Raw genomic sequence first — 19,550 nt, 5'->3', positions numbered from 1 at the left:
AAGCAACTGGGTGAGGCGAAGTGTGATATATTTTTTTTTAAACCTTCCCTTGACTTTATACAAACACTACGGGGAGCATTACTACATTTTGCTATGTGGCTACATGATATTTATGCGCTGTCCCTGTTTATCATGGTTTCTTGGTGCATTTTTCTCAGTTGTTAAGTATAGGAGAAGAACATGGTTTTATGTTGTTCACCTGCACTTGCAGAGTGGCCTGACACCACATCATAAAACTACAGCCATTCTCTGTACAATCACATGTATTTTTACCTAATGGCTTGGTTGCACTGCACAACCCAGAGACATGAGGAAAGGTAGGTATCTGCATAGGAGGCATATTTATTGGCATGGGTAAATTAGAACTCAGTAAAAAACCAATCCTATGAATCTGTTTCCTATCAAATGGTTCATTTCTATAATAACCTAGGTCATCTAATACATCCATAATGAATCCAAGCATATTTGTATCATTTCCTAGAAGGCGGAAGTGGGAGCTAACCTTATAAGAATTCCTACAACAGCAACGGCAGTGAAAGACAAAGACGGCAAGATCAGCTGCCAGCCAGAGATTTTATGTGACGGTATGATCTAGTGAATAAGAGTCAATTATTAGGGCTCATTCTGATGTTACATTGTAAAACACACGTCCTCTAGGCCTGGCAGATGTTAAACTGTAAACTAGAACTGTATATAGAAATAACTATATACATCTACTGAAATAATAAAGGATTTCTATCAATATAGTAAAATTGCCTAGGAGAAAATCTGCAGTAAAGTAGTTATTATTGTTTATTTACTTACAGAGATGTTATTTTCTGTTCTGAGGAGGCTTTTTTGCTGAAAAAGTGATAACAAGATATACAGTTATCTTGGTTGTTATTGTTGATATAGTATCTCAGAAACTAATGGTAAAACCAGCACTTTATTATCATTAATATTATTAGGATACGAGATAACATGCTGATCAGTGGGGGTGCCAGAGTTTGGGCCCCTACCCATCACCTATTGTTATTGGGCTAGCCTCTATAATAACAAAGCAATATTTTCCTATCAGTTTCTCATTATAACATAAGACTTTGAGCACAAAACTATGAAGTGAAGCATCCTTGTTGTTGAATTGGTTATCTATGAATGTGTCAGAAGGTCTACTAGTAGGTCTCAATATCCTTATTGCTTTTTTGGGCAATAGAAAGTTCATTGGATAAAGTTTTTCTGGTCTCACAGCACAAGATTTCATCCTGTACTGAGAACTAAATATAAGGTTTCTACAGGGAGCTAAAATATACTTGTGTGAACAGAAACAGAGGCAGTCTTATGTGTCAATAGACATAAAGGTTGTCACTCAGTCCTGCTAAATTGGCTGCACTAAGAGAAAGCCATCTAATGCCTACAAACATGATTACAAAGCAGGACTGATAAACTGCTTAACAGTATCAGTAATAAACACGTAAGGGGATATCTCCATTTCCAGGATCATATCTAAACTCGTAGCTTAAGCTAAATTAATTATTTTAGGCATTAAATTGCTTTATCTATGTTACACTAGGTACAAACTAGCATTCATCTATACACCGTTATGGTCCGCATGGGGACCTGAAAGATGGAAAGTCCATCTGCTAAAAAAGCAAGTTATCCACAGGCCTCCGTAGACTCCATAGACTATAATGGGGTCTGCCGGGTTTCCGCTGGCTTTAGTTTTAAAAGTATTTACTGAATTATTGCAAGAACAAAACACAGAGCAATAAACAGTGGTATCAAAATACAAGTACAAAAATGTAGAAAAGTGTAAGTACAAAATAGAAAAATGGTATCACAATTGAAATGTCTGCAGAAACGTGCTGAAAAACAGAAAAAGACCTAAAATCAACTCGGAGTAGGACATGGGGGATTGGGGTTGGATGACACACTAAAGTACATATGTATAGAGAGAGAGCAGACAGAGGATCTCGCCTGAAGGGGAATGGGGGAGATACATATTCAATCCAATTATGCAATCAGAGCTGAAGACGGTATGGCAGACCTGGGATACTAGACTTGTCGACCCAGGGCTCCAGACCTTATAGAAAAGTGGGCGAGTATCAGAGATAGTGGCATTATTATTATTTATTTTTTGTGCAACATGATAGTATCAACCCGTTGAACTATGTCAGTCACCTAGAGAGAAGGTTTTCTCCAGTTGAATGCTATATGAATCTGGGAAGCCAGCAAACTCTATTGGAATAATTTCAATTTGGTGTATTTGGGGCTGGCTAGTTTAAGGTTGAGAAGGAATGTGGGGGCTGAGAATGAAAAATACTGTTCAAAAAGGCATTGCGCCATTCATGGGATAGTGAGCCAGAAGTGTTTAGCATTTTCCACTGGTTTTATACTGAAACCTGTGGAGAGAAAAGTTTTCCATCGATTTTAGACTGAATCTGTGGTGGAGTCTCCTACAAAGACTCCAATGCAGATGTAAACCAAGGCTTATGCTGTTTGTCAGATACCACTGAATATGTTGCTCAGGTTACAACTTATTAGACAACTGCCTATCCATCTAGCTGCAGGGCTCGGCTGATTCAGTCCTGTTCCCAGCCCGCTATACTCGCTTCTCATCACTGTCATTGATAACTAATGGCTCTGAGACGGGAGAGAAGGTGAAACCTCTTCAATCTCATTCTAAATTAAAAATTTGCTACATTCCCAGGAATTGAATTACCAAGAATCAACTATGACTACAATGGCAAGAAGCACAGATACGTTTACGCTTCACATGTTGAATGGCGTCCAATTCCCACCAAGGTAAGTGTTGGCAAATGAGATGTACTTTCAAGTTGCACCATTTTGATATGCATATAATGATTTAAAGAGGACCTTTCACCATATCTGGGCACAGGCAGTGTTATATACTGCTGGAAAGCTGACAGTGCGCTGAATTCAGCGCACTGTCGGCTTTCCCGATCTGTGCCCGGTGTGAAGAGCTTACGGCCCGGTACCGTAGCTCTTCTATGGTCAGAAGGGCGTTTCTGACCATTAGCCAGAGACGTCCTTCTGCCTCGCGGCGCCTATCGCGCTGTGCTGTGGAGCCGGGAGGAACGCCCCCTCCCTCTGCTCACACAGCTTGTCCGTAGACGAGCATTATCAGGAGAGGGAGGGGGTGTTCCTCCCCAGTCTTAGAGCACAGCACGATAGGCGCCGCGAGGCAGAAGGACGTTCCTGGCTAATGGTCAGAAACGCCCTTCTGACTGTAAAGCGCTACGGTACCGGGACCGATAGCGCTTTACACCGGGCACAGATCGGGAAAGCCGACAGTGCGCTGAATTCAGCGCACTGTCAGCTTTCTGGCAGTATATAACACTGCCTGTGCCCAGATATGGTGAAAGGTCCTCTTTAATCTACTTTTGTTAATGTTTTGGGTTAATACATTATATATTATTTTTGGCATTTGTTTTTATGGCATTCACTCTGCGTTAAAAAAGACATGGCAGATTTACCATAGATATATTGGTTTTAGGCTAGGTTCAAACTAGCACCCGATCTCTATTCTGGATTCCCGTTCCCCTTTCTGCTTGACTTTTCTCTCTGCATTTTTCGGGCAGAAACCTTGCGGAAACTCAGCAGACCCCCATTATTACCCGAAGAATGGAAACCCGAACGTTAGTGTGAACTCAATGTTATTATGTTTTACTAAAAAAAGCAAAGATTTTTGAAAAATAAATGATTTGCCTGGGCTCACTGTATGTATGGCAAGTTGTAGTTTTTATTTATGGATATTTTGGGGGAAGGTAAGGTGACCCAAACACAATAATTTGCGCATTGAAGTATACCGTATTTTTCGGACTATAAGACGCACTTTTTTTCCCCAAAATTTGGGGGGAAAAGAAGGGTGCGTCTTATAGTCTGAATGTAGCGCCTGGCATCCGCTGTAATAGAGAGGCGGAAGCCGGCAAGTGATAGACGCCATTACAGGTGCCGGGGCCTGCGACATCGCTGCGTTCCTCTGCCCTGCATGAAGCCAGCAGCAGGAGGAGTGATGCTGCTATTCCGCTCCTCCGTCCCCCCGCCGCTGGCTTCATGCAGGGCAGGGCAGCGATGTCTCAGGCCCCGGCGTCTATCCCTCCCCGGCATCCGCCTCTCTAGTACAGCGGATGCCGGGTCAGTATCGGTGGCCTTCTCCCCCGGGGCCGGTCCCCACCGGCCCCGTACCTGTAAAGTTGCAGGCCGGCTCCTGCGCGACGATATCGCAGGAGCCGACCTGTTCAGGTGACAGCCGGGAGCCTAATGAGGCTCCCAGGCCTGTCACGGCTATATATTAGTATTGCGGCTGGGTCTATGACCAGCCGTAATACTAATAGACAGAATGTCCCATAGACGGCAATACAGTTGTATTGCCGTCTATGGGACTTGCAATCAAGTGACCGCAGGCTCAAGCCCCGGGGAGGGGAATAAAATAGTAAAAAAAAAAAAAAAAAGCTTTAAAAATATATAATAAAAATATGAAATAAATAAAAGTTCTAAATCACCTCCTGTCCCTAGAATATATATATAAAAGTAGAAAATCATATATAATAAACCACCAGTTTTTTTTTCAATAAAAGGTGATCTAAGAAATAGATATTCCCCAAAATGGTATAACTAAAAAGTACTTCTGGCCCCGCAAAAAAAAACACTCTATGCATCCCCGTACAGATGCAGGGTCACCTGTCAATGTGGCCTTGCAGCTGTTGCAAAACTACAACTCCCATATATTAAATATTTTACCAGTTTTTGCTTCAAAATTTTTTTCCCCTATTTTCCTCCTCTAAAACCTAGGTGCGTCTTATAGTCCGAAAAATACGGTAATTTTTTTTTTAATGACATTCTCTGTACAGGATAAATAACGCTGTTTTTGGATAGTGCAGACTTATGTACACATCTGGTGTTACCTAGTATGTTGGGTTTTTTTTACATTATTTGTTTATATTATGCATATTCTTTCATTTTTAAACTTCTTATTATTCATTTATTTTTAAATGACTTTAATAAATTTACTTTATTTTACACTTTTTTAAACATTTTTTTTTATATATATATCTTTACTGTCCCACAAGGGGACTGGACCCTGGGATGTCCTGATCTGCATTGCATTGTACTACATTTCTTCTGTACATTGCACATAGAATCCCTATGTGCAATAGGGAAACGCAGACATAAGGGTGTTGGCTGCTATGGCAACCACTCAGACCCCACAATCTCATCACAAGGAATCAATCTGCTATAAGAGTGGGGGTGATCTTGCCCCCTAACCACCCGGATGCCATGATCGGTATTGATCACTGCATCTGAGGGGTTAAGACATCCAAGTTGGAGTTGCCAATACACAGCTTGTAGTTACTAAATATTACACCCTAGTACCTAATCAGATGAAAGGTGCTGTAATATCTTTTGCCCCTGTCTGGATTCTCGTTCATTGCCTTTTTAATCCATGTTTATGTGCTGTCTTGACATCTGCAATGTATCTTCAAAGTTAACTGAAGGCAGGACCTGTACACTGTAGGTGACGAAATCACAGCCTGTACCAACCTCTGTTTCATAGAATAGAGCATCTTTACATAGACCATTATGAGCCCCTTCAAGCCCTGGTGTCTGACCCATGTGTCACTGTTTTTCTTTGATTTTCTTTAAAACTACATGTTAATTTTTGTGTGCATTTTATTCCATAGATAGTGAAATTTGACACAGTAACAAAGACAATGTTGGATTGGACTGATGACATGTGCTGGCCTGCAGAGCCTTTGTTTGTGCCAGACCCCAACGGCAAGGAAGAGGACGATGGTAAGTCTAAATGGCTTCATCTATATCTATTATCTTTCTTAATCCATCATAAAACACTACAAAATATGAAAGTTGTAGTCAGCTAGCTTCATAGACATGTAATTTATAGAGGATATTATGTAAAGCCTGATTCTAAGTAAGGTTCTTCATATTGTTGTATAAATGTTCTAATTCTAACATAATAGTTAAAAAATTATTTAGTACTTTTAGTTCTTTTAAATTATGAAAAATGGAGTCTGAGAGCTATGGACTGAACAAAACATAGCAATATAAAAATGTTCCTGTGTCTAGATATTGATACTGTTTATGGTGTCTCTGGAGTTCTCTGGATTCCTCTGCAAAACGTCCACCAAGGTTCACCAGTCATACATTCTTATTATCTCAGCTCTCTGTACATGGGTGTCGGAGTGAGTCTTGCTAATGTGTAGAGGAGAATGACCAGGGAATGGGAATTAAACTGCGCTTACTCCGAGGGTGTTTGGATAAAACACGCACTTTATTGGATTTTCAAAAATACACAATGCCTTCACCAGCGTTTCGGGGAGATCCCCTTTATGAAGTGTAACAAAACGATACACAGGTATCTCCCCGAAACGCTGGTGAAGGTGTCGTGTATTTTTGAAAATCCAATAAAGTGCGTGTTTTATCCAAACACCCTCGGAGTAAGCGCAGTTTAATTCCCATTCCCTGGTCATTCTCCTCTGTATTCTCACCCTGTGTGGGTGCTGGGTATCTCTGCTGCTCATCGTCACTCCGGTTGACCTGACAATTTGTGCTGTCATACACTCTGTGAAAACTGCGGAAGTGGACAGGAGTTGGTTGCTCGGTTCTTTGCTAATGTGTAGATCACCCACTAGGAATTGGCAAAGTAGAAGCATCTCATTCTTACCAGGTCTGAACATATTAGGTATATGTTCTGAGAAAGAATAGAAGAGCACCATGGGGCACCATAATAAGTATGCCAAGTAAACAATTGTTATAATTTGCATGATCTAATGAAAAATGTCAAAATTAACCATCAGGCAACATCATGTATGATTTTGTAGCCAGCCTTTTTTACTGTCCTAAAAGTAAATCCAGCCCTGGATGCAGCAATACAACGCCGGGGTATTCAGTGTTCATAATGTCATATACAGCACTTATCATCATATCAGCATTACACCTACAGAATAGCTATACTAGATGTAAATTACCCAGTGCAATTCTGGGGCTATCCAGTTTTAGCTGTTCATAGCTTATCCTTAGAATAATCTTATCTTTGCTGTTGATGGCCTATCCTTAAGTCATCAATATTAGATCTGTGGGGCTCTGATACCCAGGACCCCGGCAGAATAGCTGTACTGAGAAAGTATAAACTATAGCGGCGGTTGTAAGTAGTACAGTACTGTCCCATAGACTTCAATGAGACAGTGCCGCAGTACATGTAAAAATTACCGAATCTTGGTACAGCTGATCTGCAGGAGTCCCAGATGTCAGACCCCCACAGATCTAACATTGATGGCCGATACTAATAATACATCATCAATATTAATAATTGGACAACCCCTTTAAAGCAAATGCAGTCACACTCAACCCTCCTTACCCTTCTATATTAGAGTAGCGACACTTTCTCCTCACCAATCTTTAATACTGGCGCTGCAGAATGACTCCACTCTCGGCCAGTCACAGGTCAAGAAAAAAAAATGCTGGAGTCTTGTTTTTACGTTTTGGGAGGGTTTTTTTTTCTCATTTTCTAATTTAAAGGGAACCTGCCACCAGGCTTCACATTTATAAACCTTTCCATCATCATGTAGGACATGAAAAAAACTCTGTAAACTTATATCTGTTGACCTCAATAATGTTGCTTATCTTAGAAAATCTCCTGTGCCATATGCTATTTGAATGTACTTGTGTGTTTGGCATAGACAGACCTACTAAGCATGTAGCTGAAGACTTGCTAAACCATTCCCTCTTCCCTTAAGTGTTGTATATAACATCTCATTTTCTCAGGTGCGCTGCACTATATATATATAGGGGATCCATAGAGGGTAAAACCTGGTGACAAGTCCCCTTTAAATGAGAAAATAACAGGAACGCTTACAACTACCATTCAAATATTTCATTGGAAAATGAAAGCAGTAACCTTATTACCTATTGGCAGCTTCTCTACTTTTTCTTTTGCATTAGTTTAGATCTTCCCCAGTCTGTACTAAATTCTCTGTGTTATAATTGCAGGAATCATATTATCCTCTATTGTATGTTCTGACCCAACGAAATCCCCTTTCTTACTCATTTTGGATGCCAAGACCTTCAAGGAAGTGGGACGTGCTAGCGTTGATGCAAATGTTCATCTGGACTTACATGGAATCTTCATTCCAGACAATAACTGAGCTATGGTCTCAAGGTTTGGACCACATTTGGCAGCTTGCTTTTTTTTAAAAAAAAAACAAACAACTTTCCATGGATGAAGAGGACAGTGTAATACAGTGACTTCTCAGCTGCTGCAAAACTGCAATGTTAGAGAATGCTGGGAGTTGTAGTTCTGTAACAGCTAAAGAATGATTGTGTAAACGGTTTGGGTATACCTTTAGGGAGCCTTTCTCTAGAATCCTGTGGGGTGTGTTCCAAAAAAGTCAGCACTGGAGATAAATTCCTGAGTGTACCCATCACTGAGATATGGCTGCACATATTGTACAGAAAGAATGTTTCTCTATTGAAGATCAAAGGACGAACAATTCAGTTTACATGTTCTTACTTCTCTGAATTAAAAGTCTTTGCTAAAAAAATCTACAACATTCCAAACTTACAATCTACAAATGGTGACGAGAAACATTTGTTCCCAAATTGTGATGCATATATAGATGTAACCTAGTAAAAACTAAATTATATGTTAAGTGTCCATATTCTCCTTGTACACCTTGTACATTGCAGGGCACAACCTATTTAGTACAAGGTGACTTTTCTATACTTATTGATCAGTAAATAATTTCTATTGTTGGTCATAAATTAAGGGCAAAGGTTATTATCTTGTTGCTTAGAATCCTGATAAGTGTAGGGCAATGTCTATGTGTGTTAGTTATGTAATGAATGATGCACATTTATGAAACTGTCTAGAAGAAAAACTACATTCGTTGCCCACAACAAACAATAACAGATCAGCTTGCTAGAAGCAACAAAACTATTTTTTATATAAATTAACGAAACAGTATTTACAGAGTTTTTAAGTCTCCTTCAAGTGTGCCTTTGTAATTGGGAATGATTTGTTGTATATATTGTATAGGTGACTTGTCTGTCAGGTGATGTGATTGTCAAAAGACAAGGCATCTGGCAATCTGCTATAAGTCTAGAGATTGGAAATTCATATAAGTAATTGTATTTATTAAATGTACATAAAAATAAATGGTATAAGATATACAGTAGTAATTTAAATTTTGATGATTCAATAAGCCTCTGCTACTCCATATAGAGGTACAGTACACTTGATGCTTACTGTCATTTTAAGAAGTATGATTGGTGATTACTGTCACTTTAACCCTTAAGTACTATCATGGTGTCTATCAAAATGATATGTGTATGATAGTGGTGTGTGATAGACACCATGATAGTGCTTAAGGGTTAAGAGAGACAATCTGCAGCAGTTGCAGCACACACTTGATGGGTTAACACTAAATTTAACTCTGGATATGACAGTCTCTTACTGGCACTCAGAAGACCTTTCAGCACTCTTTTACTCATCTGTATGAAAACTATAGTAGTATGAGGCCTACAAAGATTGTTGCACTGTGGTCCCTTAGGTTACAACCTTAATTGGTGCAGTGAGATCACAAGCCCCTAAGATCACAACTCTATAGAAAACTAGTAATTGGTTCCAAAGGTTAAAATAATTATGAAAAAAATCAGATTAAAGGAACGTCATGACATAATCTAATTTAGACATGGCAAAAGCATTACACATAAAAGTAGGGCTGTAGAATTGGAGTCAGAGTTGTGGAATTGGGTGCAGTTATGGAGGAAGTCAGAATTGTGAAAAGGTTAGCAACTCCAACTGTAGCTTCAGTATGAAATGATTAATTATTTTTTAATTATTTTATATAGCTATTGGTGTTGTATAGATGCATCATTATTTCATATTTTTCATATTGTTTTTTTAATGGACCAGAACAATGGGTAGGCTGATGCTAGTTTGAACCCAGTGCCAGTCATTTGTGATGGAGCTCAAGTTGGAGCTTTGCCCTCCTGACTCCAAAGACATGCATAAAGCCAGAAAACTCTACTAGGAGTTGTAAATAATTTTCTATGATGGCAAAAAGAGCATTTTCAGGTTTCTGAAAAGTATGCAAAGAACACCTAAAAATAACATGGAGCTGCTCTCACCTAGTGTTCAAAGAGGCAGCTCATGCATGCACTTCACTATTATAGGGGATTTATCAGTGTAATGGCTATGCTGATTGGTTAAATCCTACAACCAAGCATTGTATGTTGAACCTGGTTTCAGGTTACAATGATCCAGCAAAGACGATTGTATGTTGAAAATATTGTGTCCTGAGGCCACTGTAACTTGAGGGACGAATGTACTTATATTAGAGTGTCTCAGGATTTTTCTACTATTGAGGCCTCATCAACGGACCAAGTTGATATGCCAGGCAAGAACTAAACTCCCCTATAGAAGAAGCAGAGTTTGAGAGAGCAATAATGACTCCGTGAAAGTCCCCTGGTCATGATGGCCTTCTGGCTGAGTGGTATAAAATATGTATGAAGATTAGATGTCTACATGCTGTATTTAAATACTGTATATACTGCAGAGACATCCGATGCTTCTGATCCACAAGCCTGAGAAACTTCAGGGCCCGTGCTCCTCATACAGGCCAATTGTATTGATTAACCTTGTCAAGATTCTGTTTCTAGGCTGGGGGCAGAGATTCTCTCCATAGTTGGGGTAGACCAGTCGGGTTTTATGCCCAGCACAAATGCACATTAACCTGAGGAGGTTGTATGCCAACCTCCAGATCCAACACAATAACACATGAAGAAGACTAATAGCCTCCTTGGATAACAAGAAGGCCTTTTATTCAATCAAAATAAACTTCATGTGAGTGGCTTTAAACATTTGAACAACTTTTTATTTTCTGGCAGTATTTGTCTCATAAATACATTTTTGTAATATTCTTTATTAAAGGGATCCTATCATTCAGACGGAATTGTTTGTGACTAACATGTCGGAATAGCCTTAAGAAAGGCTATTCGTCTCCTACTTTTAGATGTCTTCTCCGCGCTGCGATTTGGTAGTAATCCCAGTTTTTGCTGGCATGCAAATGAGTTCTCTTGCAGCACTAAGGGCGGGGACCAGCGCTCAAACAGCACTGGGGACGTCCCCAATGCTGCGAGAGAACTCTCCAGCGACATCTCCATCTTCTTCAGGAACTCCTCTTCCTGTGTCTTCTTCCGGCGCAGGCGGTGAAACTTGTAGGCCTCGGGCAGAGCCAACTGCGCATGCCCACAGGCCTCAAGAAAATGGCCGCTTACTTACTGTGTAAGCGGTCACTTTTCTTGTGGCCGCAGGCATGCGCAGTAGGCTCTGCCCAAGGCCTACAAGTTTCACCACCTGAGCCAGAAGAAGAGACATGAAGAGGACGTTCCTGAAGAAGATGGAGGCTGGAGAGTTCTCTCGCAGCATTGGGGACGCCTCCAGTGCTCTTTAAGCGCTGGGCCCGCCCCCAGTGCTGCGTAATGGCGGCGCAGAGAGGACAACTAAAGGTACTAGACGAATAGCCTTTCTTAAGGATATTCCTACATGTTAGTCCCAAAAAATTCCATCTGAATGATAGGATCCCTTTAAGAAATTTTGTATCTTTTATGTGAAATTTTGTATCTTTTCACTCTTTCCCTTGTTTCTATGTTGAGATCTGTTTCTGCCTCTTACTGAATGCTACTGCATATGGGAGTACAGGCTGTGTAACATGTAGAGGAAGTGAGGGTAGGGGAGGGCAACTTCAAACAGTTTTATCTCCATTATATATAACATACTTGCTTTTGGTGTCAAATGAAAGAGATTCTCTTCTTTTATATGATGCATAAGATTGAAGTGCTATCTAAATTATTTCTAGATACATCCCTGCTTGAAAGCACAGTCAGAATTATTTTTGTGAGAAGTATTTCTCCCAGAAAATTAATTATTGCATTTACACATGTCTTGTTATGCACATGTTTATTTCCTTTGTATGTATTGGAACAACAATACTGAGAAAGAATAGCAAATTGGACATTTTGCACAATTTTGGTACCTTTTCAAAATTGTGAATAAATAACTTTGTTTCAAGAATGTGATGCTCATTCAAACTCACATGTGGCAAGTAACAGGTGTGGACAATATAAAAATCACATACGAAACCAAATAAAAAGGAGAGAACTTGAGTCAATATTTGCATTGTGTGTCTGTATGTGCCACACTAAGCATGGAGAACAGAAGAAGAAGAAGAGAACTGTCTGAGAACTTGAGAACCAAATCTGTGGAAAAACAACAACAATCTCAAGATTACAAGTCCATCTCCAGAGATCTTGTTGTTCCTTTATCAGTGGCGTGCAACATAATCAAGAAATTATCAACCCATGGCACTATACCTAAGCTCCCTAGACATAGACGGAAGAGAAAAATTGATGAAAGGTTGCAATGTAGGATAGTCCAGATGGTGGGTAAGAACCCCCAATCTAGTTCCAAAGAAATTCAAGATGGCCTGCAGGCTCAATGTGCATCAGTGAACTATCTGTCAACATTTAAATGAAATAAACGCTATGGCAGGTGACCCAGGAGGACCGTACTGCTGACACAGAGACATAAAAAAACTAGCCTGCAGTTTGACAGAATGTACGTGAGTATGCCAAAATCCTTCTGTCTTGTGGACAGGTGAAACCAAGATAAAGCTTTTTGGTAAAGCACATCATTCTACTGTTTAGGTGAAAACAGAATGAGGCCTACAAAGAAAATAACACGTTACCAACAGTCAAATATGGTGGAGGTTCAAAGATATTTTGGGCTTGTTTTGACTGTATGCAAGGCATCATGAAATTTGAAGATTACCAAAAGATTTTTGGTTTTAATATGGGGCAGAGTGTCAGAAAGCTCATTTTGTGTCCTAGGTCAGGACAGCAGGACAATAACCCCAAAAGCACCCATAAATATATAGAAACAAAGCGCTGGAGTGGCCAGCAATTAGTCCAGATATGTCCCATTGAACACCTGTGGAGAGATCTTAAAATACCTGTTGGGAGAAGACACCCTTCAAATATGAGAGACCTGGAATAGTTTGCAAAAGAGATAGTTCCAATGCTAGCCACAAGGCAATCAATATCCTCTATTGCATCCACAATTCTATCATATGTCAGAAACAATACCCTAAAATGGAGTCTGTCCCCAGAACCTAGCATCGGTACCTCTGCTGCTGACACATTGCTGGTATTGTCAATAGGCAAATAAGCTATTTGGACCAAAGAGGGTGTTGCCTCTGACCTGTTTGAAACCACGGCAACACCCTTATGGTTTTAAGGAGCTCATTTACATATTAAATGGATTCTATCATTGGGAAAACTCATTTCTAATTAAGCATATATTTGCATAGCCTTTAGAAAGGCTATTCCAGGCATACCATTCATTTGTTAATCCTCTCAGCCCGCTTTTATTGATATACTAATTAATCAGCAACGAGCATCAGAAGTTCAGTGAGCACTGTCTGCTGTGTGTAAACAGGGGGAGGTGGGAGTAGGGGGGCTGCTCTCACCTCCCCCCTGTTTATACACAGCACACAGTGCTAAGTGAACTTCCTGAGTGCGCCAAGATAGCTAATTAGCATATCAATAAAAGCGGGCAAATTAAAAAACAACTGAGAGGATTAACAAATAAAAGCTATGTCTGGAAAAGCTTTTCTAAAGGCTATGCAAATATATGCTTAGTTAAAAATGACTATTCCCAATGATAGAATCCCTTTAACAAAAACAGCTATATCTTGGCAATAGAGACACTGACTCACAAGGGGAAATCACCATTTAATTTAGGTGAACCTAACCTATTTATCTGTTGGGCTGAGTTAATATGCTGGGTTCTGGTGAAAGACTCCCTTAATTACCCAGAAACCCCAACACAATTTTCCAATACACAACAATGTCCTTGGTGCCTGCTTCATTTTACTGATGCCAACCACATAGCTGAAATAGCAGTCACAATGCACTCAATGCTTTATATTCCTACAATGACTATTATGCCAGGCATAATACCATTTCTCCCTGTCACAATTCCCTTCATATCATCCACGAAGCCCACCATTACACACAATACTGTCAAGTCTTTAACACAACCACAATGTCCCCATACCAAGCCTCAATAACAGCTGCAAAACCACATATAAACAAACCCTTCAATCTTCTTATGACAGTCACAATGAACCCACACCAACCATACCACTCATAATGCTGTCAATGCCACATCTGCAAATCACAATGCATTTAAAACAGCCAAAACGCCACAACGGTATCTAGAATGTTCCTTATTCTGGCCAGAATACCTCCATGTATAGCAAAGAGTCCCTTATGGCAGCCAAATCAAAGAAGGTTCTCAACTATAAGTGGAAGTAAAGCCAGTGCATGACCTTAACTGTTAATATTGACTATAGCAAAAATATGTCAACAGATACCTGTAAAAGTGCAGAACTAGAAGCTAGCCTGATAATAATCATTAATTAATAATATTAATTACCTGTCCTTCTTTCATTCTTGCAGGCTGGAGATTTCATCAACTTGCAGCTCTTCATATGGAAATATATACCTAGAAAAGCAAAAATAAAAGAGGTGTGATAATATGTCCCTGATGTATACTGTAGATTTATGTATGTCGATTTCTATAGGAATTTGTTAAAAGAACTGGAGGTAGACAGTATATGCAACAGATAAGGATAAGCTAGGGAAGTCCCTGTGTCACAATATTTGTTATCTTAGGCACAATGTCTCTATGACACCAATGTCTCTTATTGTGGCCAAAATGCCCTCATAACTCCCTAAAGGTCCTAAATTCTAGGAACAATCTTCCAATGACAGCCACAATGCATTTAATACCCAAAATGTCAATCTGAATACCACCCGACAGAAATGTACCCCCATCCAAAATTTCTCTTATGACAGTAAGAATGTGGTCAGCAGCCCATATAAGTGCCACCATCCCCCGTGGCAGATACAATGCTTCATGACAACCAAGATTTCTTCAAAAGCCTATATGTCATGAATATTTAACCAGTAGTTGGCTGACAAGCTGCATCTATCGGCTGTTACTGTGCACTTTACGTATATATACTACTAATATTATAAATGTGCAAGTTTGTGTGTTTGGATGTTTTATGTATTTGGATGTTTGTTCCACTATCACAGCCAAATGCCTGAACGGATTCGGCTCAGATTTGGCACATACCTAAATATTTAGCTGAAAGGAAACATAGGCCACTTCACGAGACGCGCACTCCCCCAACATCCCGTCTGCGACTGGCGAAACGATACTTCGGCTCCGCTGCAAGACCTGAGATGACATGGCTCTGGGCGGCCCGGTGGAGAAGCGGCGCGGCCCGATACGTCCTAGCCAGTCTGTGGGTGGGCCGGTCTCCGCTGGCCAACCCGGCCATCATGGTGGCTACTCACGGCTCCGCAGCGCTGTAGCCAGGCTGCCTGATCTGCGGGGCCCAAGGACTCTATCCACGGCGCCGGAGAGTGTGCAACCTGCCTGAGGCACCGACATGGCCACGCTGTAGCACTCTGCGAGGAGCAACACGTCCAGGTAAGCACACCGGCAGGCTGTAGGGTGCAGGTAGGGTAAGCCAACCATCGTACCGTGGGCAAGGTGTATAGGGCCCTGGGGAGACATGAGGAACTGTAGGGTGCGGCTACGGAAGCCTGATCGTGTAAAGGCTTGTGGGCAAGGCATTTGGGACCCTGGGTACCGCACGGGAGGATGCTGCGCAGGACACAGTTTGGGGGGTACAAGGGAGGGACCCGGGCACACAAGGCAGGGAGAGCACGGAAGAAGGGTTGCCACGGAAGCAGAAGTGCAACCACGTGGGAAGAGGGGGGCCCCCAGGAGGGAGCCCACAGAAAGGTTAACGCGGCGCAGTAAGAAGGGGGAACTGCGGGAGGTGAGAGGACACAGGGCCACGGGAGGTGCAGTGGGAAAGATAGAACACCAACCCACGGGCGAAAGGGGTCCGCCTTGGCGCACACCACCAATACACAGACTCTACACTGTCAACCCGCGGACGAAGTCGCGTGCAGATTCTAATAGCATATAAAGAACGGTGACGCCATGCCATGTATAGTGGTCAGGCGCTGGTACTGCAACTCAGCTCCTATTATTAATAATAATAATTAATAATAAGTTGCTTCTGAATAAATAAAAAAAACATGGACAGCCCCACTGCAGTGATTTTTTTTTAATCTCCTGCCCATTAGTACAAGGCATACTACCATGCAGTGAACAGTGAAGTCACTCACCTGGTACATCCTCATCTACATTCAAATACCTAACAGGTTCCTTTAGCTGGTCATGTGACTGGCATACTGACCTACTGATTCACACAGCCAGGGCCGTATCTGCCATGAGGTGAAATGAGCATCTTACCTTAGTTAGCAAGTCCTTGAGTGGGCAGTACTGTCTCCTCCACTTTCCTGGCTGTGATTAGCAGCAGAATTATAAGGAGCAGCAGCCTCCACCTCCAGTCCCCTGCCACTTCTAGAACCAGTTAAAGAGGACCTTTAATGTCCTTGGGCATATGCGGTTTTATATACTGCTAGAAAGCAGACAGTGCACTGAATTCGGCGCACTGTTGTCTTTCCCATTATGTGCCCCGGGGCAAAAGATATCGGTGCCGTTACTGATATCTTCCCACTGTCAGAAGGGGAGTCCTGACAGTCTAGCTGGGCTGTGAGGAATGCCCCTCCTGACAGTACAGTCCATAGCCCTGTACAGAACTGTGAAGAATGACCCCCAGTAGTAGTCTATGGACAAGTACTGTCAGGAGGAGTGTTCCTAACAGTTAAGCATCATGGCTGGGCAGTATATAAAAACGTATGTGCCCGAGGACATGAAAAGTCCTCTTTAAAGAGAATCTATCACATTTTTTCCACCTGAAACTGGTCCCAGTGTTTGCAGCATCACATAATGACCTTTAATATGGTCCCCCTCACTAAGGCCGGGTTCACACGGAGTTACGTGCCGCGAGATTTGGCACGTAGACGCCGCGTGACCCTTTGCGTGCCGTACACGCTCCCATTCATTTCAATGGGAGCGGGGAGCGTATGCGCCGCGCTAGTTTGCGGCCGTGCATTTATTCACGGCCGCAAACTAGCGCGGCGCATACGCTACCCGCTCCCATTGAAATGAATGGGAGCGTGTACGGCACGCAAAGGGTCACGCGGCGTCTACGTGCCAAATCTCGCGGCACGTAACTCCGTGTGAACCCGGCCTAAGCATTGTGTTGCTGAAAAGTTATAAGCTTTTAAAACCATATGCAAATTTACTTTTGCTAGTCATGTAGGTCAGAGAGCAGCTTCATCTAGTCATTGTAAGGCTGACTGGTAGGGTATAAGGCTGAATTGTGACAGTAAGGAATATGTAATAAGGGGCACCATAGGGAATTACTTGATGCTAAAAATGCAGGGACTAGTTTAGGATGGAAAAAATCTGACAAGTTCCTTTTAATTGGAAGCCACGAGGGCAGTCAATGCCAGGTATTCAGTCACTCACAGTCTCACAGTCACTGTGAGGCTGAGGCACCACGTGGTGTAAACTGTGAAAACTGCTGCATTCTACAATCCCCGCAGTTCTAGTGATTCGCACCCACACATTGCAGAAAAATAGGCGCAGTGGACACACTTTGATTTCCAAAACTGTGGTGGTTTTGGAAATCACAGCATGTCATTTATACCTACAGAAACTCCAGTAGTTTCCCTATAGGTATAATGGAAGCAGAAAGACCAATGAGGAAATCTCTGTAAACTTTCTGTGAAAAGCGCTTCAGGAAAAATTGTGATAAGATAAGATAATCCTTTAATAGTCCCACAGTGGGGAAATTTCAGTATGTTACAGCAGCATAGTAATACAGATACAGGATAATACACAGTAATATATTACAGACGTAGACACACATATGCTGAGAAGAGAAAATATACTAGGAGCCCATAGCATCTAAGGAACGGAAGAGAAAGAAGAAAGACTTCATAGTCATAATCATTAGTTTTCTGCACGGAGTGATCTTCGCTTGGTCTGATGTAGATTATGTAGCCTGATCGCGGTTGGAAGGAAAGACCTGCGATAGCGCTCCTTCTCACACTTGGGGTGAAGAAGACGGTCACTTACAGTGCTGCCAAGTCCCATCAAGGTCCCATACATGGGGTGGGATTTGTTCTCCCGCATGGAGCTCACCACAGACAGTATCCTTCTGTCACCCACCACCTGTACTCGGGTCCAGGGGGCTCCCCAGGACAGAGCTGTGGCCCTTTCTGTGCAGCGCCTCCAGGTGATCAGCCCAGTCTAGTTTATTGTTGAGGAGCACACCCAGATACTTATAGGTCCTGACTTTCTCAATACATTGCTGCTGTGGTTTTTCCCCATAACGCTTTCTTGCTGTGGCCCGCTACATGGTCCCGTAGCCTGAAGAAGGAGCTGCAGAGCTCAGAGCAGCAGCTTCTCATCTACACCTGCTCCCATCCTCTAGCAAACTACAGAAGTCCTAATCTTTCACTCCCTTCAGTGTCTTCAAGCCATCTTTTGCACCCTCACTCTCAGCTCCAGATGCCTGAATACCGTCACATAAGGACTGAATATTTCCAACCTTAAAAAAGTTCAATGCAATGTAAAATTTGTGACAGGCTCCCAACTATAATGTATCAATTATAGAACTGGTCACTTCACATTGGAAAAAGGCATTTTATGGGCTCCACAAGGTTCCTGGCACTTGAGGCGGCAGAGGGGCAGAGAGAGGAGTTTTGGGACTCGGAAGCTTTAGGGCTAGTTCACACGTGAGTATAAGGGGAGGTTTTTGACAGCGGATTTCGCGTCCAAAACCTCCCCTTATAATGGTGGTCTATGGAGACCGCCGGACTTCTGTTCTCCGCTAGCGGCGAGCTGCTGCTAGCGGCGAAAAGAAAGGACATGTCCTTTCTTCAGGCGGAAGCCGCGCAGGCTCAGCCGCGCGGCTTCCGCCCCCGGCAGCTCCCTCCTATGTCGGCTCATTCATTTGAGCCAACAGCAGAGGGTTAAGCCGCGACAGCGATGGTAGCGGCGGGCGGGTTTTGACAAGAGAGAGACGTGGCTCGCCGCGTCTCTCTCTCTGTCAAAACCTGCGCGGGCAGTTCACGTGTGAACTAGCCCTTAGATTTGAGACTTGGGTCAAAAATAGGGAATGTCCAGCTAGAAGAAGAACATTTGGGAAGAGCCGGGATCACATCAACTGAATCCAAACTTGTGTTACATCAACCCCAGCCCACCTGTGTCATTGGCATAGGGCCGTACGTCACCCAAATCTGTACAAACTCTGCCCATCTTATATCATGTATGAGGCCTGCTATTTTATGAACTTGTATATGTTATTAACTAGTACGACCATACTTATAGGTGACTACGTGAGGTAATGGCTATGCTAAACACCTATCTACAGACCGACACACGTCACCGTCAACAGGGATCCTTGTTAAGCTTTCCTATTGTCGATAAAGTTGTGTGACTCACAATGAATTCTGGGAAAGACATGCCG

At 42.1% G+C, this 19,550-nt stretch overlaps 1 protein-coding gene across 1 annotated transcript in view; it reads left to right on the top strand.

The window, feature by feature from the left end:
* Window positions 1–9,269, top strand: part of BCO1 (beta-carotene oxygenase 1) — a 29,765-nt gene extending 20,496 nt beyond the window's left edge. Inside the window, exons 8-11 of the mRNA XM_075281852.1 lie at window positions 482–584; window positions 2,687–2,781; window positions 5,682–5,793; window positions 8,008–9,269. Coding sequence (XP_075137953.1) covers window positions 482–584; window positions 2,687–2,781; window positions 5,682–5,793; window positions 8,008–8,162 — 465 coding nt within the window. The 3' untranslated portion in view covers window positions 8,163–9,269. The remainder of the gene's footprint in view (window positions 1–481; window positions 585–2,686; window positions 2,782–5,681; window positions 5,794–8,007) is intronic.
* Window positions 9,270–19,550: the final 10,281 nt, after the last annotated feature.

The sequence above is a fragment of the Leptodactylus fuscus genome, chromosome 7 (genome assembly GCF_031893055.1).
Source record: "Leptodactylus fuscus isolate aLepFus1 chromosome 7, aLepFus1.hap2, whole genome shotgun sequence".
Classification (NCBI taxonomy): domain Eukaryota; kingdom Metazoa; phylum Chordata; class Amphibia; order Anura; family Leptodactylidae; genus Leptodactylus; species Leptodactylus fuscus.
The sequence above is the reverse complement of the archived record's forward strand: the minus strand, read 5'-3'. Positions and strand labels throughout refer to the sequence as shown.